This window comes from Salvelinus alpinus, chromosome 8, assembly GCF_045679555.1.
Source record: "Salvelinus alpinus chromosome 8, SLU_Salpinus.1, whole genome shotgun sequence".
NCBI lineage: Eukaryota > Metazoa > Chordata > Actinopteri > Salmoniformes > Salmonidae > Salvelinus > Salvelinus alpinus.
In genome coordinates, this window is record NC_092093.1 from 75,266,622 (window position 1) to 75,294,393 (window position 27,772).

At 41.9% G+C, this 27,772-nt stretch overlaps 1 protein-coding gene across 2 annotated transcripts; it reads right to left on the bottom strand.

Moving 5' to 3' along the window:
• Positions 1 to 7,621: 7,621 nt before the first annotated feature.
• On the bottom strand, positions 7,622 to 27,598 carry snx16 (sorting nexin 16). 2 transcript variants are annotated; one of them, XM_071415097.1, is made up of 9 exons: positions 26,852 to 27,598; positions 25,031 to 25,670; positions 22,594 to 22,680; positions 17,825 to 17,973; positions 17,271 to 17,340; positions 16,121 to 16,257; positions 15,890 to 16,021; positions 13,331 to 13,539; positions 7,622 to 11,278 (listed from the first exon to the last, which is right to left on the bottom strand). In XM_071415097.1, the coding sequence occupies exons 2-9, from the start codon at positions 25,487 to 25,489 to the stop codon at positions 11,193 to 11,195; spliced, it is 1,329 nt and encodes a 442-aa protein (XP_071271198.1). In that variant the 5' UTR covers positions 25,490 to 25,670; positions 26,852 to 27,598; the 3' UTR covers positions 7,622 to 11,192. The 2 variants fall into 2 exon arrangements, with proteins under 2 accessions (XP_071271198.1, XP_071271199.1); XM_071415098.1 differs by lacking the exon at positions 13,331 to 13,539.
• Between the last annotated feature and the right edge of the window lie 174 nt (positions 27,599 to 27,772).

Here is a 27,772-nt window from a genome sequence, read left to right on the forward strand (position 1 = left end):
GCTTTCAGGAAGATTTCAACACATCCTTATTGCACAGCTAAGTGCAGCTACATTTTTGCATTAGTCAAACTCGAATCTGGGCTGAGGGATCTGGCGTGGCACCAAAGTTATAATAGCACCTCCCAGTAAACAATATGTTTCTGGGAACCAGAAAGTTTGGGAAACAAAAGATGCCATAGCCACTCTCATCACTTCATGCATGACTAGTTCCCTAAACCACAATATTATGACAAATGTGTCATGTCTGTCATCCTATGCTTCCATGTGGAAGGATATGTTTTGTTTCCTGGAGAAAGGAAATTATTGTAATACTTTAGTTTGATGTTGCCATGATGTCTTGGGTTTTCTCAGCAATTGTGATTAGCAATGGTGATGAGGAGGGGGTGATGACAGTATGCTGGAATAACACCCGGCATCATGCAGGACCGAAGAGAACTATTGATGACCTGCTGCCTATTTTCTATACCATGATGGCCACCTAATCATCCCCAGCTTCCACATTTCATTCACCCCCTCATCTCCTCTCCACTCTACTCCATTCCACTCCTCTCCTCTCCACTCCTTGAGTCCCCTGCAACTCTGCCTGAAGGTTATGATAATGTACAGTGGTCCAAGACTCACCCTCTCTTGTATCTAGTCCATAGGGGAGAGTGGGCTAAGTTGAGCCAATGGGGTAAGTTGAGCCACCGTTGTTTCTATGAATCCATATACAAAATGCATAATTTGACCAAATACAGTATGTAGGAAGAGGTCATCATTTCATGGAGTCTGTAAAGGAAGAAACCACATGGACAAAGTGATAAGGTCCAAAGAGTGGATTTTCACCAAGTCAAATGAATTTATTGTGTTAGAGGTTTCATGACGCTTGTATCTCAACCAAAGTAGATCATTTGAGAATTCTATTCTATATAGTTGGGTTCTCTATAAGCTTCAATATAAGGTCCTCAAACTAGCATGAAAGTGTGTCCTTGTAGCTGTGTGGGCTAATATATTCAAAATGTTTGCCTTGGAGTAAATTGAGCTAATGGCCATGACGTAAGTTGAGCCAATGGCCATGAAGTAAGTTGAGACAATGGCCATAAGGTAAGTTGAGACAATGGCAAGTTTTTTGAAGTACAAAGTGTTTGTTAGGTGTTAAGGTTGTGTTGAAATAAAAATGTAAAAAAATAAAATTATTACAATTATTAAAAGACAAAAAGTGATTGTGATTGTGTTAAGGAAAAAATATAGACATGGTTTTAAAAAGGTTGTGGTTATATTTCATTCAGTACAGAAATTGGGTAGGTGGCTTAACTTACTCTGTCCCGTGGCTCAACTTACCCCATACCAGGGTAAGTTGTGCCAAGAGACCACTTTTTTTGGACAAGCTACATGCGCTATGTGGCTCTACTTGTATGGACAGCATACGAGAAAGGTAATGTTGACATGCATTCTGTTTATTTCAAGGGATACACAACATCCTGAAATATATGTAGATGTCTTTGTTAGAAAGAATACTGTATTTCCCTTGACGGAGTGATGCTGAATGTAACTAAATGGCTCAACTTACCCCCCATTCTCCCCAATAAGTAGAGCCACATAGGTCATTTGAGAGGTATATACAAAACCCTTTTTATTCAAACTCCTATTGGATTTTTACACAGTTGTATTCCAAACAGCATATGAGTACGTTTATAGTAGGTGTTTTTTTATTTATATGCAAAGCTGGAGTCTGGTTTTGGTTACAGTGTTCTCCCTTTGGACTGGAATATACAAGTAAATGCCAAAATAATGGAAACACTTGAGTAAATGAGGGATACAAAGTGTATTGAAAGCAGACGCTTCCACACAGCAATTATGCTATGCTCCCATAGGATGACAATGCCCCCATCCACAGGGCATGAGTGGTCAGTGAATGGTTACTGAATGGTTTGATGAGCATGAAAACACTGTATGCCATGGTCGTCTCAGTCATCAGATCTCAACCCAATTGAACACTTATGGGAGATGCCGACAGCGTTTTCCACCACCATCAACAAAACCCCACATTTTGGCATTTCTTGTGGAAGAATGGTGTCGCATCCCTCCAATAGAGTTCCAGAAACTTGTAGAATCTATGCCAAGGTGTATTGACGCTGTTCTGGCTCGTGGTTGCCCAACACTCTATTAAGGCACTTTATGTTGGTGTTATCTATATTTGGTAACTTTGACCACAGTATTGGATTTACATCAAATGTAAAAAACGTGTATTCCATGCAAAATAATTGGACTACAGACTGCAACATATTACACATACAACTAAACACATCGTTAAAGGGAATACAACACACCCAATAAAACTGTCTCTCCGTAACATTTGAAATCTGGCGCATATGAAACATACTGAGTGTACAATACATTAGGAACATCTGCTGTTTACAAAACATAGACTGACCAGGTGAAAGCTAGGATCCCTTATTGATTTCACTTGTTAAATCCACTTCAATCAGTGTAGATGAAGAGGAGGAGACAGGTTAAAGAAGGATTTTAAGACTTGAAACAATTGAGACATGGATTGTGTATGTGTGCCATTCAGGGGGTGAATGGGAAAGACAAAATATTTAAATGCCTTTGAAATGGGTATGGTAGCAAGTGCCAGGCCTATGGGTTTGTGCCAAGAACTGCAACGCTGCTGGCTTTTTCATGCTCAACAGTTTGCCAAGAATGGTCCACCACCCAAAGGACATCCAGCCAACTTGACACAACTGTGGGAAGCATTGGAGTCAACATGGGCCTGCATCCCTGTGGAACGCTTTCAACACGTTGTAGAGTCCATGCCCTGATGAATTGAGGCTGTTCTAAGTTAAATAAAGGTTAAATAAATACCATAAAATACAAATTCTGAGGGCAAAAGGGGGTGCAACTCAATATTAGGATTCCTAATGTTTTGTACACTCAGTGTATGTTTACATGTTACGTTACAGCTCCTCATTGAAAACAGATTGACCTCAGCTTTGCGGCTGTCCACAGAGTTTGACATGGCTCAGTGTTTCCAAAAACAGAACTTACCCCGTGACTCTCCAAAAAGGAGCACTCCGTTTCTGCATAGATCTGATTCATTGACGGGACATAAACAGGCTTACGTTTCGGCATGAATCACCTTCCTCAGAGCCTTGGGTAGGAAAAAGTGGGCCTCTCAAGGGCGTGTCCCACTTGCCATGTCAATCACACATCAATCAAACATGTCAATAGTAGCAACTAGACATGGCTAATCAAACAAGTGTGTGATATGTACTAGATATTCCTACACACACATGCCACTTAAATACTAACAAAATAAATGGAAATAAACCGAGAAAAATAAAGAGAAAACGGAGCATTTCATTCAGCCCTTTTGGCTCGACTGCCTCTAAGCAGTCCGTCCAAAAGGGCGCTCTCTGTAGCAATTTTCTCACGATATTGCCTCCTCTGGTGAATAAAGAAATGTTCTCAATTCCCCAGAATTTCAAAGTGGAGGCTGAGCCATTGTTAGCACTCAGGTAGTATTGCGCAATCGCATAATCCATATTTGTTTGTGCAAACAGCTGTTTTGTGTTCAGCTATTCTTAATTTGAGCGAGCGTTTCATCAGGTCCAATGTAGACTTGACCAAATGGACACTTGAGTACGTAGATAATATGTGAGGATCACAATTTTTATCTACCCTGCAGAAGGGTTGTATTCAGTGGAAACCAAACAACAGCAGATTTCTCACGTTTATCTTTTTTTTGGTGAGGAGGGAGGGTCTATCAGTCTCTCTTGTCAGCTTATGAGCCATTTTGAGGAGACTTGTAGCCGCGTTCAAGGAACCTATTTTTTTATTGTTTCAGCTTTAGTCTCAAAATCATCAGATGCACGGCGGTTTCGCTTGAGTCTGTGTTTATGAATGTTCAGTGAGAACTGCCTGGGACCTGCTGCCAAAGTGCTGGATTCCCTTCAAGCCTTACTAAAGTGTTCCAGACCTGCTAAACAAAGCAAAACACCAACAACGTCCCAAACGGTAGCCTATTCCCTAAATAGTGCACTATTTCTGACCAGAGCCCTATGGGTAGTAGTGCAGTATATAGAGAATAAGGTGCCAGTTGGGATGCAAGAATAAAAACAGTATACTGATATACTACCACATTTGACCTTTACACGGCAACATGTCTTTGAGAGAAGTGTTGTTGGCAATAACTTTGAGAGTCCTCACTCTCTCCCACATGAACCTTAGCTGCTTTCTTATTTAACACATTGGGTATTGTCTGTCTGCATTGCTCTTTATAAGAGCTGATGTAGCTAGAGTTGATACAAACGTGTTGGTTTATTATAGGCCTACATTGATCGAAAATTAGCAAACTAGAAAAAAAAGCATCTTCATTTAACCTAAAAGCTGGAATCCTTAATGGTGAAACTGCCATTTCCATTTGCGATATTACAATAAAACTGCAAATAAAAAACACTTATTTTCCCTCGGGCATCATTGCAAGTGCAATGTAGTGCAAAAAATGTGTGCCCCTGTTGTCACATGTTTAGGCTCACTGGGGCAGAAAGCAGACACTTCTCATTTGTCTAATAGTCTGACTACTTCAACAAAGGGCTGTTTGAAGTGAGCATGGACCAGTAGAAAATGACTACAGGTTCACTGAACATGAACCATTCAGAGGGCACTGGTGGTCACGGAGGCCTACGTATAATACATCCTTTACTTTAATGATGCTTACTATAGAGTAGACTACTAGGCCGTGTGTCCCAAATGACACCCTATTCCAGTATTTGGTGCACTACTTTTGACCAGAGCCTATATAGGGAATAATAGGGTGCCATTTGGTACACAATCAATCAATCAAATGTATTTTAAAGCTCATTTTACATCAGCTGTAACAAAGTCCTTTATAGTTATATCCAACCTAAAACCCCAAAGAGCAAGCAATGTAAATGCAAAAAACAGTGGCTAGGAAAAACTCCCTAGAAGGCAGGAACCTAGAAATCGTTAGACTGTGGCTTCACATTTTATTTCAATATACCTCTTTATACCTCTGACGTTGATTCAAACATAACATTTTGCTATCAACATTGAAACAAGGTCAAATAAAATATGTAATCTAATCTAAATTTCAAAATAATTTCAAACCACCCAATAATATATACATTTCAATGTGGAATTTTCAACGCAATTTCAACGTATACATAGTTCTGATGATTATGTTGAAATTAGATTGATGTAACAACCTGTTACTCAGGTAAAGTCAATGTTTAAGGTAAAGTTTTACTCATTTCAATGTTTACAACGCTTGTTGAAATTAGATGAAAACAGAACTGGTTGATGACTTTTTTCAAATCCAATGTATTTTCCACGTTGATTCCATGTCACAATAGGTTGACAAATAACATTGATTCATTCAACCAGTGTGTACCCAGTGGGGAGGCCTGTGTCTTGTGATCGTAGTCTACTGTACGTGTAGGTATGTACGGCAAGACCAAATCAGAGAGAGAGGTAGGAGCAAGTCCATGCTTTCTAAGCCTAGTGTATTGATGTTTCCTACTGATCTTTGTTCAAATCGAAATAGAAAAAGATCAGTGTCGACAAAGAGGTACTGTGTTACTGTGTACATAGCTATTGAAGATGATTTGGTTTGACGTTTCCGAGTAACTTAGGCATGTCTAAAAACCTATCTGGAAATGATTCTACTTAGCCTTGGTTGCCCTCACTAGGTGAAAGCCTATGACAGAGGCTGTATTCTACTCAACGTGAAACAGTATTTGGAAGAACAGCTGTAGGCAGTATTTGGTGCAGTATTTTGATTCAGTATTTTGTGCATGAAACATGCTGCTGTCTCCCCCTAGTGACACACTGCGCTATAAAGAATGTACACACACACACACATGCACAATTTTACATAGATTATTTAGGTGACATATTCATTGTGTAGGAATCGGATACATGATGCTGATCCAGACCTATAGAAGACAACAAGATATCAACCCTCAACCAGACGGGTATACTACAAAGCAGGATCAAGAAGTTAGCCAGCTAACTTGCCCATTTCAAGCTTATCTTTCTTCAAGTTATTTTGGGATATTTAGGCATGGTCTAATTGACTCAACAAAGAAAAACACATATGTAAGTTTAGCTTTCTAAATGAACAAGATTTTTTTTTTCTTCTGGTTGTTTATCAAAGTTAGTTGGCTAACTCATTGAACCTACTTTGTAGTATACCAGAAAGTATTCATACCCCTTGACTTTTTCGCACTTTGTTGTGTTACACCCTGAATCCAAAAATGATTTTTTCCCTTCTCAACCATCTACACACAATAGCCCATAATGACAAAGTGAAAAAGAGCGTTGGCACACTTGGATTGTACAATATTTGCATTATTCTTTATAAAATTAGTCAAGCTCTGTCAAGTTGGTTGTTGATCATTGCTAGACAGCCATTTTCAAGTCTTGTCATGGATTTTCAAGCTAATTTAAGTCAAAACTGTTACTCGGCCACTCAGGAACATTCAATGTCATTTTGGTAAGCAACGCCAGTGTATATTTGGCCTTGTGATTTAGGTTATTGTCTTGCTGAAAGGTTAATTTGTCTCCCAGTGCCTGTTGGAAAGCAGACTGAAAAAAGGTTTTCCTCTTGGATTTCACCTGTGCTTAGCTCTATAACATACATTTTTATTCACTAGTCCTAGCTGATGAGAATCATACCCATAACATGATGCAGCCACCACCATGCCTGAAAATATGAAGTGTGGTACTCAGTCAGGTGTTGTGTTGGATTTTCCCCAAACATAATGCTTTGTATTCAGGACATGAAGTAAATTTCTTTGCCACATTTTTAGCAGTTTTACTTTATTGCCGTTTAATGCAAAACAGGATTCATGTTTTCGAATATTTTTATTCTGTACAGGCTTCCTTCTTTTCACTCTCATTTAGATTAGTATTGTGGAGTAACTACAATGTTACTCAGTTTTCTCCTGTCACAGCCATTAAACACCAACTGTTTTAAAGTCACCATTGGCCTCATGGTGAAATCCCTGAGCGGTTTCCTTCCTCTCCGGCAACTAAGTTAGGAAGGACGTCTGTATCTTTGTAGTGACTGTGTGTAATGACACACCATCCAAAATGTCATTAATAAATCAATGTCTGCTTTTTAATTTTTACCTATCTACCAATAGGTGCCCTTCTTTGCGAGGCATTAGAAAACCTCCCTGGTCTTAGTGGTTGAATCTGTGTTTGAAATTCACTGCTCGACTGAGGGACCTTACAGATAATTGTGTGTGTGGGGTACAGAGATGAGGTAGTCAATAAAAAATCATGTTAAACACTAGTATTTCAGTGTCCATGCAACTTGTGACTTGTTAAGCACATTTTTACTCAATGTATTTAGGCATGCCATAACAAAAGGGTTGAAAACTGATTGACTCAGGACATTTCAGTTTTCATTTGTAATAAAACATTTCTAAAAACCTAATTCCACTTTGACATTGTGGGGTATTGTGTGTAGGCCAGTGACACAAAATCTAAAGTGAAATCAATTTTAAATCTTGGCTGTAACACAGCATGTGGAAAATGTCAAAGGGGTGAGAATACTTTCTGAAGGAACACGCTGACATACATAGTATACAGAGATGAGGAAGAACTGGTTAAATATGTTTCATGTTTTTCATTGAAAAATATTTATTGTCTTTTGAAAAGGTCACGCATGAAAGGATCAATGCTGCATAAAGACAAGTCATTGTTCTGAACAGAACCCAACTAACAGCTACAGCCCAGTTTAGAAAAAACAAAACCCACATGTCATTTGACCATTTATCCCAGATAAACTGTATGCATAAAATCACCAAAACATGGATATCACCAAATGATCACTAAAAGAGAATCGCAGGATTAAGTAGTTGTCCACAAATAGCTATGTATTGGAAAATGCTTGACTTTAAAGTAATTATGAGGTTTGATTCATCCTGTCTAACAAACACATTTTTGTGGGTGAACTATTCCTTGAAGCAAACAAAATTATTCCGACAACAAATCGCATTGATTTTAATAACATAGTTGTTACATACCAACCACAGTTCATACTTGATTTTGTCCACAGGACACGTGTTCAACTTTAACGTGACACTAAAACTAGTTGAAAACAAAAGGAAATGTAATTTTAAACCTCTTTCCATCAAAATAATTCTATGATCTTTTTTCTCTCTTTACATTTCACACTAAAATCTATGGAGCTAAAAGTGGACTAGAGCAATATCAAAAGCAAGTGGCAGAAACTCAAGGCACTTCAATGAGTTTTAGAGGGACTACACAAATATGTGGGATGAACATTAAGCCAACATCTCAACCACAAGTAATATGGAAAGCTATGCAGTGTGTATGAAAAAAACAGAAAAGGCACTCTGCTTCAAATAAGCTGCTATAAAATGGAGGCTATGCTAACCAAGCTAGCAACATGCTCCTATGTCATACAGTACATACATAAAGTGCATCATACAGCCACTACTGGCCAAGTAACAAACATACACTCTGCAATAGAGATAGGAGCTAAAGCTGTCTGTGAAAGCTCTTAGCTCATAACAAGAAACAAACACACCAAAATGTGACATTTTGAGAAATGGTGTACTCACAGTCCATTGTACTATACACACAGTGCACAAAACATTAAGAACACCTGCTCTTTCCATGACGTACTGCCCAGGTGAATCCAGGTGAAAGCTATGATCCCTTATTGATGTCACCTGTTAAATCCACTTAAAATCAGTGTAGCTGAAGAGAGGAGACAGGTTAAAGAAGGATTTTTAAGCCCAGAGACATGGATTGTGTGTGCACCATTCAGGGAGGTGAATGGGTAAGACAAAATATTTAAATGCTTTGAACGGTGTATGGTAGTAGGTGCCAGGCACACTGGTTTGTGTCAAGAACAGCAACGTTGCTGGGTTTTTCACACTGTGTATCAAAAATGGTCCACCACTTAAAGGACATTAAGCCAACTTGACAACTGTGGGACGCATTGGAGTCAGCATCCTTGTGGAACGCTTTCGACACCTTGTAGAGTCCATGCCCCGACAAATTGAGGCTGTTCCGAGGGCAAAAAGGGGTGCAACTCAATATTAGGAAGGTGTTCTTAATAGTTTTGTCCACTCAGTGTATACATTGTACTGTATTGAGCATTGCTTTTTGGGATGTTTGTGTACACTCAACAATGTCAACTAGTGCTCAGATTATGGCTTATCGTGATTTTGAGTGTGGTCAATATATTCTCTCTCGCAAGCATTCACAAAGACAAAGTGACATTCACAAGGGAGCCGGAACCATAGAATGGAATCCCTAATTCTAGTTCTAGGATTGGAATACCCGTAGTTCACAGGCAGTGATGAGGTCAGTGATAGTGGTCTGGTAAGTTTGAGGAAACCGATTCCATGCAGACAGGGGTCATTCTGCTCAACGTTGATATATTCATGATTCCATCCACCAATCATATCAGCATGTATCAGTGGACAAAAGATAAATGTTTTGTCCTTTTGAACGTGAATAGCAGAGAAATACACATACATATACAGTATCTCTTTATGACTCTGGCATGTAGCATTCAGCCACATTTGTCTGTTTTCAATGGGTTTCTTCTGCTAATGTATTTAGGCAAAATACATTTCTTAGTGTAGAAATTAGGTTAATATGGGCATAAAAGATGTGATTTCATGGAATGTGGGACTGACATGATAAACAAGGTGTCTGAACGCTAAGGATGTCAATGCTCTCTCCAACGGGGCCCGTAGACTGATATGTTAAGGTTCACTCTGTGTTTAGACCTTCACAGAGATGACAAGGTTTAGTAGTGCAAGCAACACATGACAAATCAACAAAATGTCAGTTCAACAATGTATAGGGTCAAAACTCTAAACTATCACAGAACCAAAATAACACAAAACATGTATTTGATGTACCACCCCCACAAATACTTTCTGTTCTACTTTTGTTGAAGATACTGTATGCCAGATGGGCAGTATAAAGCAATGAGATGTGACTACAAGGACAATATTAGTAGACAAGCTAAAAGACATATGAGCTCTATCATTCTCCAAATATCTGCCAACCACCCCAGAACAGCCTTGACCTTTATAATAACAGGAAATGACATGTTAATCCCCGCCATCTCGAACACATCATCGACCGCCAGAATATTCCCATGCGCCAGTCCTTGTCCAGTCATCATCTGTGGTCATACCTGCTATAGCCACAGGGTGGTGCTGATGCAGAGGTGCTGTGGTAGTCAAGCTATGTGAGGTTCCATTTCTCAGTCTATGGATTTTCATATGGTTCATCATATTGCAAGACCCAATTATCCAATCGGCTTTAAGGTGGTGTTGGAGTCCCTCTCCAGGTTTTTGGTTGTGTCTGAAAAGGCACCCTACCGGCTATTTAGTGCACTACTTTTGACCAGGACCCATATGGCTCTGTTCTATATAGGGTGTCATTTCAGACACATCCACTCTTTGGCTGGGAGACCACAGGATCTGGGGGCTCTGGAAACCTGTTTCGTACAGATAAGGTGTGGAACCAACTAACCCCAAGAACTAAACTAATGAGCTACAGTACTAGCTACAGTTACCAGTTCATTAGATGTATGCATTCCTCCTACGTGGTCTGATTGCACCATTCTGAGGTGGATGTATTGTCTTCAAGCTTTGATTAGCAAATTGACTAGGTGAATCTGAGGACTGCCCTCAGTTAAGAAAAAAATAAGAAGTTTGTTTCATAGTAAAGTGTCCCTGCAAGTCTATGCAAGGTCCCTCAATTACTCGATCCACAACTTCATGGGGACAAATCAACCATTGAAGGAGTGTTACGGGATAAAGTGTCCCTACTCTGCTCCTGTCAGTATCCTTGAGTCCAGTCAGATTAACTGGCAGCTGGGAAGACCTGGGGGTGTTACTGAATAAAGTGCCTCCACCCAATTCATATTCTCTCTGTAAAACAGTGGCCAGGGTCTGTGGAAGTCTAAATGAGCAGCAAGGCAGGGGGTTGATCAACTATCCTGCCAACAAACTAAACGATGTTGGAGGGGATCACGTCCAAAGCCCCACCCTCAGAATGTTTCAGTCCCAAGATCCTTGAGTAACAGTGATCACAGTCATGAAGGAGGAAGGGAGGGGGGTGCATTGAGGGAAGAGCAGAGTTGTCCCAGGTGACTCAGTGCTCCAGCCGAGCGTCACACACCTGGGTTACCTCGATGACAGGCGGAGAGCTGCCTGTGGCAGGCCCACACCAACACCCTGAGAGACGCAGAGACTGGTGGGCCTCACACTTCCTGGAGACAGAGAGAGGGGAAAATGTAAAAGATAGAAAAGGTGACATGAATAGATGGACCAGTGTAGGTAAAGAGAAGAGGGGATGAACATTTCAACAAACATATCTCACTGATAAAAGACAGTGGTAACACATTGAGACACACCAGAATAAGTACCGAGACCATCACTGCACATGTGAAAAGAACTATAAGTAAATACTCTGGGGTAAAGACGCACATGGTGGCCCACAGGTCAGTCAGAAGACATGGACAATGGTACTAGACACCATTATCATGATACCATATGATGTGAACTATTCAGCACCTCCAACTACTGCACTCTAGCTCAGATAGGGGCTGCACAGCTGTGTAACATGGAGGGAAAAACACAAAGGAAGGATATGGTCAAGGTCATTCAAACTAAGACAGAAACCACCCTGCTGTTGCCACCAATCCATCTACTGCATGTCCACATTGTTTGGCTCTGCAATTAACCAGACACACAGCCCTTTAGACCAGGGATCATCAACTATAATGAACAAAAATATAAATGCAACAATTTCAAAGGTTTTACTGAGTTATAGTTCCTAATAGGAAATCGGTCAATTGAAATAAATAAATTAGGCCCTCATCTATGGATTTCACATGACTGGGAATACAGATATGCATCTGTTGGTGACATACCTCAAATAAAAAGGTTGGGTCGTGGATCAGAAAACCAGTCAGTATCTGGTGTGACCCCCAACATGCAGCGCGACACATCTCCTTCACAGAGTTAATCAGGCTGTTGATTGTGGCCTGTGGAATGTTGTCCCACTCCTCAATGGCGGTGTGAAGTTGCTGGATATTGGCGACAACTTGAACACGCTGTGGTACACATCGAACCAGAGCATTCCAAACATGCTCAATGGGTGACATGTCTGGTGAATATGCAGGCCATGGAAGAACTGGGACATTTTCAGCTTCCAGGAATCGTGTACAGATCCTTGCGACATGGGGCCGTGCATTATCATGCTGAAACATGAGGTGATGGCGGTGGATGAATGGTACAACAATGGGTCTCAGGATCTCAACACAGCATCTCTGTGCATTCAAATTGCCATCGATAAAATTGCAATCGTGTTTGTTGCCTGTAACTTATGCCTGCCCATACTATAACCCCATCACCACCATGGGGCACCCTGTTCACAACGTTGACATCAGCAAACCTCTCGACCACACGACGCCATACACGTGGTGTGGTTGTGAGGCTGGTTGGAAGTACTGACAAATTCTCTGAAATGACATTGGAGGTGGCTTTTGGTAGAGAAATGAACAGCTCTTATGGACGTTCCTGCAGTCAGCATGCCAATTACACGTAACCTCAAAACTTGAGACATTCTGTGGCATTGTGTTGTGTGACAAAACTGCACCTTTTAGAGTGGCCTTTTATTGACCCCAGCACAAGGTGCACCCTTGTAATGATCATGCTGTTAAATCAGATTCTTGATATGCCACACCTGTCAGGTGGATGGATTACCTTGGCAAAGGATAAAATGCACACTAACAGGGATGTAAACTAAGTTGTGCACAACATTTGAGTGAAATAAGCTTTTTGTGCGTATAGAAAATTGCTGGGAGCTTATTTCGGCTGATGAAACGCGGGACCAACACGTTTATATTTTTGTTCAGTGTAGATTCAGCCACGGGCCAATTTCTTATTGAGCAGATGGTCAGGGGGCTGAAACATAATTACAAATAATTCGTAGACTGCAAATTAACCGCAAGAAACCCAAACATATATAATATTTGACTAAAACAATCATTTCAATCCTTGCTTACATTTGTATATGATCACATATATAGTACAAGTCAAAAGTTTGGACACACCTGCTCAGTCAAGTTTTTTAAAACTATTTTCTACATTGTAGAATAATAGTGAAGACATCAAAACTTTGAAATAACACATTTGGAATCATGTAGTAAAAAAAAAAAAAAAGTGTTAAACAAATCTAAATATATTTTAGCTTCAAAGTAGCCACCCTGCATTGATGACAGCTTGAACACTCTTGGCATTCTCTCAACCAGCTTTACCTGGAATGCGTTTCCAACAGTCTTGAAGGAGTTTCCACATATGCTGAGCACTTGTTGGCTGCTTTTCCTTCACTCTGTGGTCCAACTCATCCCAAACCATCTCAATTGGGTTGAGGTCAGGTGATTGTGGATGCCAGGTCATCTGATCCCTCTCCTTCTTGGCCAAATAGCCCTTACACAGCCTGGAGATGTGTTGGTCCATTGTCTTGCTGAAAAACAAATTATAGTCCCACTAAGCACAAACCAGATGGGATGGCGTATCGCTGCAGAATACTGTGGTAGCCATGCTGGTAGCCAAGTGTGCCTTGAATTCTAAATAAAAATCACAGACAGTGTCACCAGCAAAGCACCCCCACACCTCTTCCATGCTTCACGGTGGGAACCACACATGCAGAGATCTTCCGTTCACCTACTCTGCGTCTCATAAAGACAAAGCGGTTGGAACCAAAAATCTAAAATTTGGACTCATCAGACCAAAGGACAGATTTCCACTAATGTCCACTGATCGTGTTTCTTGGCCCAAGCAAGTCTCTTTTTCTTATTGGTGTCCTTTAGTAGTGGTTTCTTTGCCTGAAGGCCTGATTCACGCAGTCTCCTCTGAACAGTTCATTTTGAGATGTGTCTGTAACTTGAACTCAGTGAAGCATTTATTTGAGCTGCAATTTCTGAGGCTGGTAACTAATGAACTTATCCTCTGCAGCAGAGGTAACTCTGCGTCTTCCTTTCCTGTGGCGGTCCTCATGAGAGCCAGTTTCATCATAGTACTTAATGGTTTTTGCGACTGCACAAAGTTCTTGATATTTTCCAGATTGACTCTTTGCTTATTTGAGCTGTTCTTGCCATAATATGGACTTGGTCTTTTACCAAATAGGGTTATCTTCTGTATACCACCCCCTACCTTGTCCCAACCGATTGGCTCCAACACATTAAGGAAAGAAATTCCACAAATTAACTTTTAACAAGGCACACCTGTTAATTGAAATACATTCCAGGTGACTACTGTGACGACCCTCTCACTCTGTCTGCCGTATTCTCTTTTTGTTCTTGTTTCCTTATTAGGATGCCGGTGGGCGGAGTTGGGAGGGTCGTCAGCTACATGGGAAACACCTGGGCCCGCTGTGTCTTAGGATAAATACACCACTTCCCCATTCATGGAGGAGACTTTCTCCATGCAGACACCTTTATAGTTTTTGTTGTGTATCTTGGTGGTTTTTGGTTGTTTGCTTTGGCACCTTTCAACACCCTGCATTATCACATTCATGCATGCTAAACACTCACTTACACTACTGATTACACACACCATTGTATATAGTACTTAGTTTACTTTATTGAATAAATATATGCTTTGTTATTCCTTATCTCTACGTTGTCTCCCTTTTTGTTACGGGCTTTGAGCCGGTTCGTGACACTACCTCAAGAAGCTGGTTGAGAGAATGCCAGAGTGTGCAAAGCTGTCATCAAGGCAAAGGGTGGCTACTTTGAAGAATCTCAAATATATTTAGATTTGTTTAACACTTTTTTGGTTACGACATGATTCCATATTTGTTATTTCATAGTTTTGATGTCTTCACTATTATTCTACAATGTAGAAAATAGTAAAAACAACAAAAAACCCTGGAATGTCCAAACTTTTGACTGGTACTGTATCTCTCTATTATGCGTAGGAATACTATGGAACAGATTTCTCAATTTAAAATCACTTGGAGCTGATTTGCTGGTGTTTTTAGTCTTATGTCCAATAATTAAAAATAAAACTTTGGGGGGGGGGGGGGGGGGGCAAAGAAAATCACTCACAGGCCAAAATTGGTATAGTATTTATATGGTTCAAGGCCCATTCCTGTCTGAGGTTTAATGTTAAGTCAACTAAATAAAATGTCCAGTCTGGTCTGTAATCAATATCTCTAATCCGATTAGCCGACTGAGGCAGCCACCCGATGTCTTTCCTTTCCCAACCACTAAACACAGCTCTGTTGGTTCTGCAATCCTCAAGGCTTTGTCATTTTTCATTGGACAACTATTGAGGAGACACACTATGGCTTGATATGACAGATATAGGTTAATAGTTGATATTTTGCAATGCAGCTAGCTACCTTCACTACTTCACTAGCATTAGGAAAATTAAGTTAGGAGGGTGGGGGTTGCTGTTTTCAAAGGCTTTCAAGGTCTTTTCTGTTTTTGAAAGTGAATGCTCTGGGGGAGGGGATACAGTAGTATCAGCTAACGGCAGTTGAAGTTCAGGTCACGAGCACAGTTCTCTTTGAGGAGATTGATTGTGATGGCCACTGCTATAACAGGTGGCATGATGCCAGCTGGTCTTCAGGAAGAGGGGTTGATCATTTGAAAAGACAGCTAACTGAATGAAGGGAGTTTGAGCATTATACAAAAGGGCTTCTCGATGCGAGTGTGCGTGTAGTGCAGTGAAAAATCAGTTATGAGTAAGAAAACCACGGAACCCCATCAGGCCTTGGTTGTGAATAGTGTCTTGAATAATTAAATCGAGGCAATGTTAACTTACGGAATATAGTGAAACCTTGGATTGTGTGTGTGTGTGTGTCTTACCCGTTCTCCTCTGACATAATGTCCTGGTCTGCCTCGGCGGTAGATGACTCCACGTCTCCATCTGCGTCTACGCTGCTATCACTGCCCTGAGCTGACAACCCACTCTGGCTCTCTGGGGTCAGAGACTCCCCGCTGTAACGCGTGCACACACACAAAATCTGTTACACACCCTAGAAACACAAGCCATGTAACACAATTGCAGTAAACCTGTGTGTGTCTGTTGTTCAGTACTTGAGGCGCTTCTCCAGAAGGTGGATGTGATGGTCCTTCTCCTCCAGTCTCTTCTTGAGGGAACTGATCTCTCTCTGCTTCTCAACCAGCTCTTTCTGCAGACGATAGTTACTCTCCTCCAGAGTCTCACAGAATGCCTGGTAGGGGGGTGGGGGGCGAGAGAGACAGACACTGAGTTATGAAAACGTGACAGGACAACTGACATGGGGGAAAAAAACAAGTTGGGTAAGTTGAGCCAAAGGAATAGTTGTTTCTAGGAAACCATACACAAAATTTATAATTTGACCAAATATTTAGGAAGAGGTCATCATTTCATGGAGTCTGTGAAGGAAGAAACCACATGGAAAAAGTGGTAAGCAAGTTAGGTCCAAAATACTGATTTCCATCAAGTCAAATTAATCTATTGTGTTAGAGGTTTCATGATGCTAAGTAGATCATTTTAAGATTGTTCGATACATCAGTGGGGGTCTCTATAAAATACAATATGAGGTACTTAACCCAGCATACAAGTTATCCATCCTTGTAGCTGTGTGGGCAAATATAGTTTAAATGTTTGCCTTGGGGTAATTTGGGCCAATGGTTGAGCCAGTTGCAAGTTGAGCAAATGGAAGTGTTTTCTTCCCAGGCGTAATTCAAGGCATTATCGCTGGGATATGAGGTAACACCAGGGACTAAGGGTTTAAGTGTTTAAATGCTTTAAATTATTGAAAGACAAAAACGCCATTGTGATTGTGTTGAATTGTGTTAAGTAAATAAAGATAGACCTGGTTTTAAAAAGATAGTGGTAATAGTTCATTCAGTACAGAAATGTGTAGGAGGCTTAACTTACCCCACTCTCCCCTAGTGGAGCACGTAGAGGAGAGGAAGCCAAATCCTAATCCACTACTAACCAAAGACTGTAAAAGCTATTCTAATGACAGTTATGCTAATGGTTGTATATACTAATTAGATGTGGTGCTGGCATCGGAGGCTCATTCCAGACAGAGAACAACAAAGCCTGTCCCAGATTACTCCCAGGATTATGGGTCACAGAAACAAACACTGCAGAAACTGGATTGAACTGGTCTCGTTTGGGTCTACGTGACTTCTCAATAGGCTTTTGTGAAAGTCTACCTCAAGTTGCATGCTGGTAACAGAAGATCAGTCTTACCCGGCTCTCCTCCAGACTGTCAAAAGGACCTGGTGGATCATCTAAACACAGGAACTCTCGCACTGCTATGCTGTTAAAGAGACAAGGAAAGACAAAGAGTTTTAATAACCAACAGGAACGCATCTTTCCATACCAATCATACCAACCAACCTCAGGGTACCCACACACAATCCCCCAAAAGACAGTGTATCTATGATGGATTGGGTATTGGTTTTGCTGTCCATGTCACCAGTATTGGCGCCAAGGAAACTAGACACGGTATCAGAAAAGGTTTGTATTACAACGCAAAATACAGTTACTGTGTAATGTATGCTTTTAACCTTGACTACATAACTCTAATATAGCCTAATTAAAGTGTGTGTGGATACATTCAGCTGGTTCCACAGACATTCATTGTTGTTGGCCAGGTGCTAAGTCTGTCTCAGGTCATGGGCAACCAGCAAGCCCATCAGTAAACTTAAGGCTGTGTGTGTGAGTGGAACCTCAAAGCACTTGAGGTTTGCACTGCATGATGAGGCATGTTCACGCAGACACGCACGCAGACACGCACGCACCAGTTGGCAACGTCTTTGTGTGCCACCAAGTTCTGTAGGAAGGCCTGCAGGCCCAGCTGTCTGTCCTCTAGGAAGTCAGAGTTGTAGTTGTCTTTGAACCAGCGCTTTGGAGGCAGAGACAGTCTGAACCCTGGGAACATCTCCTTCAGCTGAAACTCACACACAGATACAGGTTGGGCAGGGTAAAAGCAACACTCATACACACACGGCATCTTAAAAACACACCCAGTACACACACATTACACACACCGTACAAAACACACGGAAAAGAGAGACGAAGAAGCACGGGCCAATTATCGCAATAACATCACCAACACACCCTGAACAAATGTAACATCACATGGTTTGTTATGACCAGGAAAACCAAACAAGGCCTGTTTGCTCAACAGGGACGGGAGGGGCTTGAGTTATTGATCTTTCAAAAACATATCCATGTCAACTCTGGTAAAACTCTTCAAACTATTTTCCCAAATTCCAGTTTATAAGTACAGCACATCCAGCCCAGTGTTCATCCCGTTAGGCCAGTGCCCTTATTCACAAAGCAGAGTAGGAGTGCTGATCTTGGATCCGTTTTTAAATACATATATTTCAAATCATAAATAAGCCTGATCCTAGATCAGCACTCTTACTTTGAGTCTTTGTGAATAGGTGTCCAGATTGGTTAGTTCTCTCCTCTAAAGAAAGATAGAGAGAGAGAGACCACAGGAATGGCTGTGCAGCCTGTCCACAGCCTCTGTGTGTCTGATGGAGGGTGTGGCCTTTTCCTATCCCACCCCAGGCTACTGTGTCTAGAAGCAAAACAGGATTTGTAGGCGTATAGTCGGCATTTAGCCTTCTGTAGTCTTTGTGTGCTATTACTAGAAATATTTCTAACAGAAAAATGTAGTAGCCCATCGAAGGGCATTGTTGGCAGTGTGCTTACTTGAAAGGATAGACTAGATTTAAGAAAAGAGTTGACGATTTGGACGTCACATGAAGCACTTCAGCTGTAAGACTTTTATGAAGTGAATGATTATTACACCTAATCCACATAGTATTTCTCCCCTTGTCTATCTCTGACATGTCCCGCTAGGAGTTGGCTTCCTGTGACTGGCTAGACAAAGGTACTGCTGCTGTTGTTGTTTGTGGAACACTGGCTCTTTGTGTGCTGGGGGGGGGGCAGGGCAGAGGGAATTCACTTCATTTCTGTATTACTCTCCAACACAACAGAGCTACTCCCACACTACTGATGATTATACACGGTCTCTCCCACAGTACTGTTGCCTAAAGACGGTCTCTCCCACAGCACTGATGATTACAGACGGTCTCTCCCACAGCACTGATGATTACAGACGGTCTCTCCCACAGCACTGATGATTACAGACGGTCTCTCCCACAGCACTAAAGATTACAGACGTCTCGCCCACAGTACTGTTGCCTAAAGACGGTCTCTCCCACAGTACTGATGCCTAAAGACGGTCTCACCCACAGTACTGATGCCTAAAGACGGTCTCTCCCACAGTACTGATGATTACAGACGTCTCTCCCACAGTACTGATGACTAAAGACGTCTCGCCCACAGTACTGATGATTACAGACGGTCTCTCCCACAGTACTGATGATTACAGACGGTCTCACCCACAGTACTGATTACAGACGGTCTCTCCCACAGTACTGATGCCTAAAGACAGTCTCGCCCACAGTACTGATGATTACAGACGGTCTCGCCCACAGTACTGATGATTACAGACGGTCTCGCCCACAGTACTGATGCCTAAAGACGGTCTCGCCCACAGTACTGTTGCCTAAAGACGGTCTCTCCCACAGTACTGATGCCTAAAGACGGTCTCTCCCACAGTACTGATGCCTAAAGACGGTCTCTCCCACAGTACTGATGATTACAGACGTCTCGCCCACAGTACTGATGACTAAAGACGTCTCTCCCACAGTACTGATGATTACAGACGGTCTCTCCCACAGTACTGATGATTACAGACGGTCTCGCCCACAGTACTGATGCCTAAAGACGGTCTCGCCCACAGTACTGATGCCTAAAGACGGTCTCGCCCACAGTACTGATGCCTAAAGACGGTCTCGCCCACAGTACTGATGCCTAAAGACGGTCTCGCCCACAGTACTGATGCCTAAAGACGGTCTCGCCCACAGTACTGATGCCTAAAGACGGTCTCGCCCAGAGTACTGATGCCTAAAGACGGTCTCGCCCACAGTACTGATGCCTAAAGACGGTCTCGCCCACAGTACTGATGCCTAAAGACGGTCTCGCCCACAGTACTGATGCCTAAAGACGGTCTCGCCCACAGTACTGATGATTACAGACGGTCTCTCCCACAGTACTGATGATTACAGACGGTCTCTCCCACAGTACTGATGATTACAGACGGTCTCTCCCACAGTACTGATGATTACAGACGGTCTCTCCCACAGTACTGATGATTACAGACAATCTCTCCCACAGTACTGATGATTACAGACGGTCTCTCCCACAGTACTGATGATTACAGACGGTCTCACCCACAGTACTGATTACATACGGTCTCTCCCACAGTACTGATTATTACAGACAATCTCTCCCACAGTCGTGAGATGGTGCTGCTTTACGGGCTCCTGACCAATTCTGCTATTTTGTGTTTCTTTTTTTTGTAGATAATGTCTCAGACATAATTTCCTACCACCGAACACACCTTCTGGACATTAGAACAGCGATCACTAAACTCAATTTGGATGACAATTTCTACTTCAACGAGTTGGCAGCTCTGGACGCAGTGTTGTCATGATACCGAAATGTTTACTTCGATATCAGGTTTAGTATTAGTATACGCGACACCAAAACAATACCACAAATAAAGGCATATTGGACAAAGTCACAGAATGGCACTTGATCCAGACAGATCAAGATCATTACATTTGACATTTTAGAATGTTTGATGTATGCATTAATTAATCAAACAATCAATTTGAATTAGTTTTTTTTACCAATCTAGCTACATAAGAACATAATAGTAATCATTTATTTTAATGGTAAATCTCTATTGATAAACTGGGCAAATCAGGATGTAGCCTATTCACAATACAGGTGAACGCATGTGTGACCCACCACCAGGATTCAGTCCTATGCAGCAAAAATTTGAAATAGTATTTTTTACATTGGATAAAAGTAGAGACTCAGAGCTAGAAAACAGTATTTCAAACACTACAGTTGAGGAACAATGGGAAAGTAATTCTGCTTTGAAAGTTGATAAACTTGTAACCCCACTTTTGAGAAAATGTCCCTTGAACGTTTTGGTACACCTACTAAGGAGCTTTTGTCTACACCCATCCAGCATCATTCACACCGTCTTAAGACTTTTCCCTACCCATCTCTTTAAAGGATTCACATGTGAGGGCCTGTGCTAAACAGAGTAAGGTAGTGAAGTAAACAATAACACATTTCAAGACTAAAGTGGTAAAAGTAGTAAAACACACACTATATAAAATATCATCTAAATGTATTTGTTAAATGCACAGAAGGTAGAAACGGTACAGTTCACACTGACAGTGGCGTGTGCAGAAAGTAGCAACAAATGACTTCTGCTTTTTTTGCCGACGTTTACTGACACCGGCCATATTCAACAGGTCTTGAGCACTCGGAAATTCATTATTCTGTGCTCTGGTATACTCAGACGAGAGTGCTCTGAAATCGGAGTAGAAAGCCAGAGCGAATTTACTAAAGCACCCGAATGTCCATTGAGAATGCACAACAATGATACCTTTTAGCTAAGCTAAGAATGACGGGAATAATCAAGTCAATAAACGTTGGGTAGTTAGTAATTAGATTAGGCTATAGTTAATCTACTGGCAAGTTTGATGTATTATTAGCCAACTAATGTTAGGTAGCTAGCTAACATACCGGTACATACTGCTGTAATGATATGCTATGTGGTTCGTAAGGACAGCATAGCTAACAAATTGTCAGCCAACATAACGTGTAAGGTAACATATTTGAAAAGTCATTACTTTATTACACTGTTCAACATTTTCTTAACATTTGTCATAATTAGTTAAAGCAATGAATTTGCATCCGCTCCTGTTGTACTTCGGCTGCCTATTTTCCGCCATTTTCTTCAAAATCTGTATTATGGGCCCTAAAGTACAAAAATAGTGTCCTCTGCATGTATACTTCATATTTTGGCGAATTTAGTACGACATCAGGGAACTTTTGGTATATTAACTATATCCATACTATGACCAATAAGCATTACGAGTTAACTCAATTCAAGTCAAAGATTGTACGGTACATGCGGTTAGTATGAGTATTCGAACACATCTACTGTTTCTCCTATAGTACTGAGTATAACCCTGTCTCTCCCACAGTACTGAGTACTGTCCCTCCATGAGAGAATCTACAGCCATAAACAGTGTCAGGGCAATTGAGCACTGGATAGGCCTAAATTATTGACAACAGTAATAGGGTTTGTTACTTAAGACTATTCAGATGGGATACAGATCAGGAAAAGTGGAAACTAGGGCATGTGTGTGATGACGAAGGGTTTTGTCACATGGATGAGTAGTATGCTAGCTAGCATACTACGCACCCAATGATGTCATAGACGGTAAATTAAGAAGCCATTGTGAATCATGACACTACACTGCCTTTGAGTTTAGATAGCGGCCCATTTTTGACATACAGAGGATAGTTACTCCACCCTAATGTATTCATCAGACAAACCTTTCCTCCTACGAGGCCCAGGACAGTCCCTGCGAGGAGTAACTATCCTCGAGTGAGGACGTACCTTGTCGTTGAGTCTGGAGAAGTCAGTGTATCTTCTGAAAACCACCCAACTCTCGTTCTGAGTCTTCTTCACCAGGACCTTATAAACCTGCAGCAGGAGACCAAACACCCACACACACGTTAACAGCTCACCTTTGACCTTATGATAGCAGTTATCTTATATTCAATTACAGTCATAGATGAACAATCCTTCCTTCAAAACCACAGCAGCACAGTGCGCCGGAGACTGAATCGGAACCTAACAGAGATGTATTTTCTCAATATTAGTAAAGACGTATAGTAGAAGCTTAGTAATACCAAGAGACAAAGACAATATGGACGTGAGCTTGCTTTTAAAAGAGCCTACTTTCTCCCTTTCATAACCAATGTCTTAAGAAAGTCAGACGTTTAGCATTTCTTCATCTCGTCCATATCTGACCCCGTTCAGGACTTTCAAACCACAGGCATTCAGAACACACTGTCTGCGTTACGAATGGCGCCATATTGTCTAAATAGTGCACTATTTGGGCCCTGGTCAAAAGTAGTGCACTAAATAGGGAATACATGTGCCATTTGGGATACAATCCCACTGATTTGGGGTTTTATGGAACACCTTTGATGCCAAAAGCTATTCTGAGCATGACGGCTCAGAGATAAGCATTTATAAGTCCAACTCCTTGGGTTTGGTTAGAGCGGTGTGTCTGAGTGAAAGGATAGACTGAAAAGAAGGTGTTCCAGCCAAGGCTCACAGGAACACACTGGCACTAATTTCAAATGGGTTAGCAGGAACTTGGAAGCCAGGAAAAGCCAGGAGAGGACAGTACCTAACCGACAACAGGGACACCATGCAAAAGAGAGACTAATAGGCGTAAATATAATAGAAACCCTGGCATCATCATGTGTACGTTATGTCCACAAACTGAGGTTACGGCCCAATTGGCACCCTATTGACTATAGTGCACTATGTTTGATCAGGGCTCTGGTCAAAAGTAGTGCACTATATAGGACACCATTTTGGCGTTATACTAAGCTGTTGTGTCCTTGTTGCAAATGATGCAGTCTATTTTAGATTGCGTTAAAGGAAAGCAGTGGGAATGCAGAAGCCATTTTAGGAGTGAGTTAATTACTGGACTTGACCTTTAAATCAATGACTGAAGTCTTCAGCAGCATATTCTGATTCCTTTTAATTAAAGTGCTGCTGGAGAGTGAAATTACAACGCCTGTTTGAGTGGAAGGGGCAGTACACTGCCACTGCAGTACCAATCTGCAACTAGGCTAGATCATGAATACAACTTGAAGCAATGAGCAGCAAACACTTTATACAATAGTGTTAGGCCTTCAATACAATTAATGTTGCAAACTATAAATGAGAGAGAAGAAGAATGTGCAACCACTCAGTTGCTTTGAGTCAAATCCTTATCCTGCTGTATCATCGTCCATCTGTACTGGATGAGAGGGATGCAGGGGGTTAACAAATGGTCATTGATGGAAGGGTTGATGTACTGAGATCATGATTTCACATTCCAACATCCCTCAGTCGCTCCTAATAACCTCCAGCAGTTCCTACACCTCTCCTCCTGCCATGTTGTTAACACTTTTGGCAGGCGGCTGGCTTTAATAATCTGTTCCTGATCCAATGAAACCTACATCTCCCTAACACTCCTAAACATCTGTCCAGACAGCAGGAACAGTGCAGGGCTTCTAATCCCATCTATGTGAACAAATACAGGGGGAGAAGGCAGACCACAGACAATCCACAGACTACCCATTGACAACAGAGTGACTATACGTAGACTACAGACTATCCACAGCGATAATGAGCTGGATTTGGGGACACGACAGTCAGGAAACAAACAGACTAATCCTGACAGACCATGATAAATGAATGGTAATGTAACCTAACTAAAGCCAACTGGTCATTTGTGCCACTTGGTGCTTAGCCCAGAGCTTAAAGGGATACTTCGGGATTTTGGCAATGAGTTCCGATATCTACTTCCCCAGAGTGAGATGAACTTGTGGATATGATTTTTATGTCTCTGTGTCCAGTATGAAGGAAGTTAGAGGTAGTTTCGTGAGACAATGCTAACTAGCATTAGCGCAATGACTGGAAGTCTATGGGTATCTGCTAGCATGCCAAAATCTCAAAGTATCCCTTTAAAAGTTCCAGTAATGACATTAACAACATTCCCAACAAGTCCAGGCATCAAAACAGAAAGGAAGGATATTTCAAATGACTTGCAACTTGGGAAAAAGTGGTTAAAATAAGGACGAAATGTTTGCTGACTAGTTGAGTTTGGCATATAGCTTCCTGCTGGTCCCTGTCTTGCTGGCATGTTTGAATTGCATAGCCTGGTCCCAGATCTGTGCTATAAAGCAAACTCCTTGCATGACAATAACCATAGGCAAGACAACACAAAGATCTAGGACCAAGCTAAGAATTGCCTCCCTCGCTCTCTCACCGTCAACTTGGCCCGCTCCTCCATGACCTCGTAGCCCAGCACGGTGGGGGTGATGGGCCTCTCCTCCCAGGCTGAGGACCCTGGAGGTTCTGGTGGTGATTCCTGATCCATGTTCATCCGGGAGGAGGTGGAGTACTCCACCGTGGGCTCCAGCCCCAGCCCGTTCAGCCTGGCCCGGGTCACTGGGCTCTGACACTGCAACAGGGAGGGTGGAGAAGTGAAGCAGCAGCCTCTCTCTGAGCTCTGGGACCGAGGCCCTCCGACTCGATTCCCTCTCCTCCCAGGGTCACGGCCAGGGCCCAGGGTCTCATCCCCGGGGCCTCTAGTGGAGGACTCAGAGCTGCTGGAGACACTGTTCAAAGATGAGGTCCTCTGAGGGCTCCGCCTGGGCTTCCCATTGGCCCCTGGCAGGGTCCTATCTCTGATGGAGACAGGTACAGGCACGAAGGGCGAGGACATCTGGCTGGGCTGTCAGTGTCCTCCCTCTGGTTGTCAGATACCCCAACCCTCCACACCCACCTCTACCGCCAAACTCTTACTCTCACAGCCTTGCAAACTGGCAGGGCAGCAGGTCAGCATAGGAGGAGCTGGTGATAAAAAGACAGGGCCAGTACTCACTCTCGCTCTAGGATCCAGCACCCTATAAAAAAATAGAGGATACAGAAAATAAAACAGACTTATCTTCCCACCTTTTGCTTGCTGATCACAAGGAAGCAGCATACATTGATCATGTTATTGAATACAGTACTGAATGAGGCCAACTATTTGCACATTGCAACCAAGAGGCACACAAATTATTGATAAAGCCAGATGTCATTTATAATTGATAGATGTGTGGATGAGTAAAATGCATGGGGGGGGGGGCATTTGCACATTAATGCATGGGGTGAGAATGGTCCCTTGCACATTAAATAAGCTTTCATTCATCCTGGAACTGTATTGATTGACTGGTGTCTGTCTGACAGAACTCCCTGCCAGTCAATGTCTGCATCGCAAATGACACCCTATTTCCTATATACCGCACTACTTTTGACCAGGGCCCATAGGTAATGCACTACAATGGAAGTAGGGTGGCATTTGGGAAACACATAATGACAGAGCACTAATTGAGCATGGTTATAGTAAGTCAGTGGAGTGTGTCTGGTATTTATAGATTAAAGACAAGGCTTAAAATACAGGTGACACAAATAAACATCCCAGATTTATTCTGTTGCTGCAGAAAACTATGTCCTGGTTTGCTTTATTCACAACAGCACACCACATAACTAGATAGCCACAGTGTTGTGTGTGTCTAACGCACACACGCACACACACACACACACACACACACGTTCAGAGTTAATTTAACCTCATAAGGAGCTTCATATTACAAGCCTTTGGAGTATTTTATGTTTCCACGCGGAAAAGTCAGGAACCAATTTTAGTTGCAGATGTGATCTTGCCTAACCCTGTGATGTGTAATGAGCTTCTTGTTGACTGTAAAACAGAACCCATGTAGGGAGGTGAAGAGGAGTTGTAAACATGAAAGACTCTCTCCATAATGAGGCGCCTTGGCTGAGTACTGATTGTTTAAAATGGCTAGCTTTTGTACAAGCTGGAGCAAAGGTTTCACCACTGAAAACGAGGTAGAGTTAACACCATCATTATTTAGCTAACTAACTTGCCATTTAATTCGCATAATAGCTATTCAGCAAGCTTATCACCTGGCTAGGCTAACATTAGCTAAGTTACTAGCTAGCTTCTAGCCAGTTAACGTTATCGCAGACACTTTTTGCTTGATGCAACAGCACAGAAGAACGAGATCGGCATAACGTTACTCACCGCAGGATGTTCTCGCTCCATGTTCAGTTGCTTCATCATAGATGTTAACATTTCTGGTTGTTTATAGTGAAAGATATCCTACTTGCTTTTGCCAACTGTCATACGCAAGACTAGTGTACAAAGCCGACAACAGTCACTCCAGGAAAAGTGGACGTCATCACGCATATGCCCTGACGCACCAACAATCTTTGCCCAAATATATATTTATTTGGAGGTTGGGGGGGGTAAAGCAAATATAGGCTGCATATCTATGGCTTTGGTAAGGCATAAGAAACAGTGAATTATAATGCAAGAGAGTGTTATAAAATCATAACAAATGTGAATTGGTATGGTATTTGGGTGTACAATAGTATTTTGCACAAATAATTGAACTGAAGTGCACAAAGGACATTTCTGTTCAATCACTGCAAAACATCAGTTACTTATGTTTCCTTTACAAAGCAATGAACACTGATGGAAATTGGTGAACGCACTGTTGGATTTAATAACCCTTCAGGAAACCCTCTTACCTAATAAAGTTGGGGCCAGAAGGTAGGCTGAAGGCTGCACAGCAATCTGACTGACCAATGGCTATGACAGTCATTGCCTACTGTGTATGTAACAGGCCTCTCTCAATTTATCTGGGCTTACTACCCCGCCTGTGACCTGATTTTGGCTAAGCTATTTTTTCAGGGCTTTCAAAATAGCAGATAAAAGAAAGCATCTCAAAAAAGGACTCCCACCCCAGAGCACAAAAAAAATCACAATTAAAATTTTGTCGTTGTTGAATGTAAAAGTAGTGAACATATGCATGGAGACATTTTTACATAGTTGAATTTCAACACCAAACGTGAAAAGGTTGAGGCACAGCAGTTTAACACATTCCTGAAGAAAAAAAAACACTAAATGAGCCTTTGAAACTAAAGTGGGTGTTTACTGCCA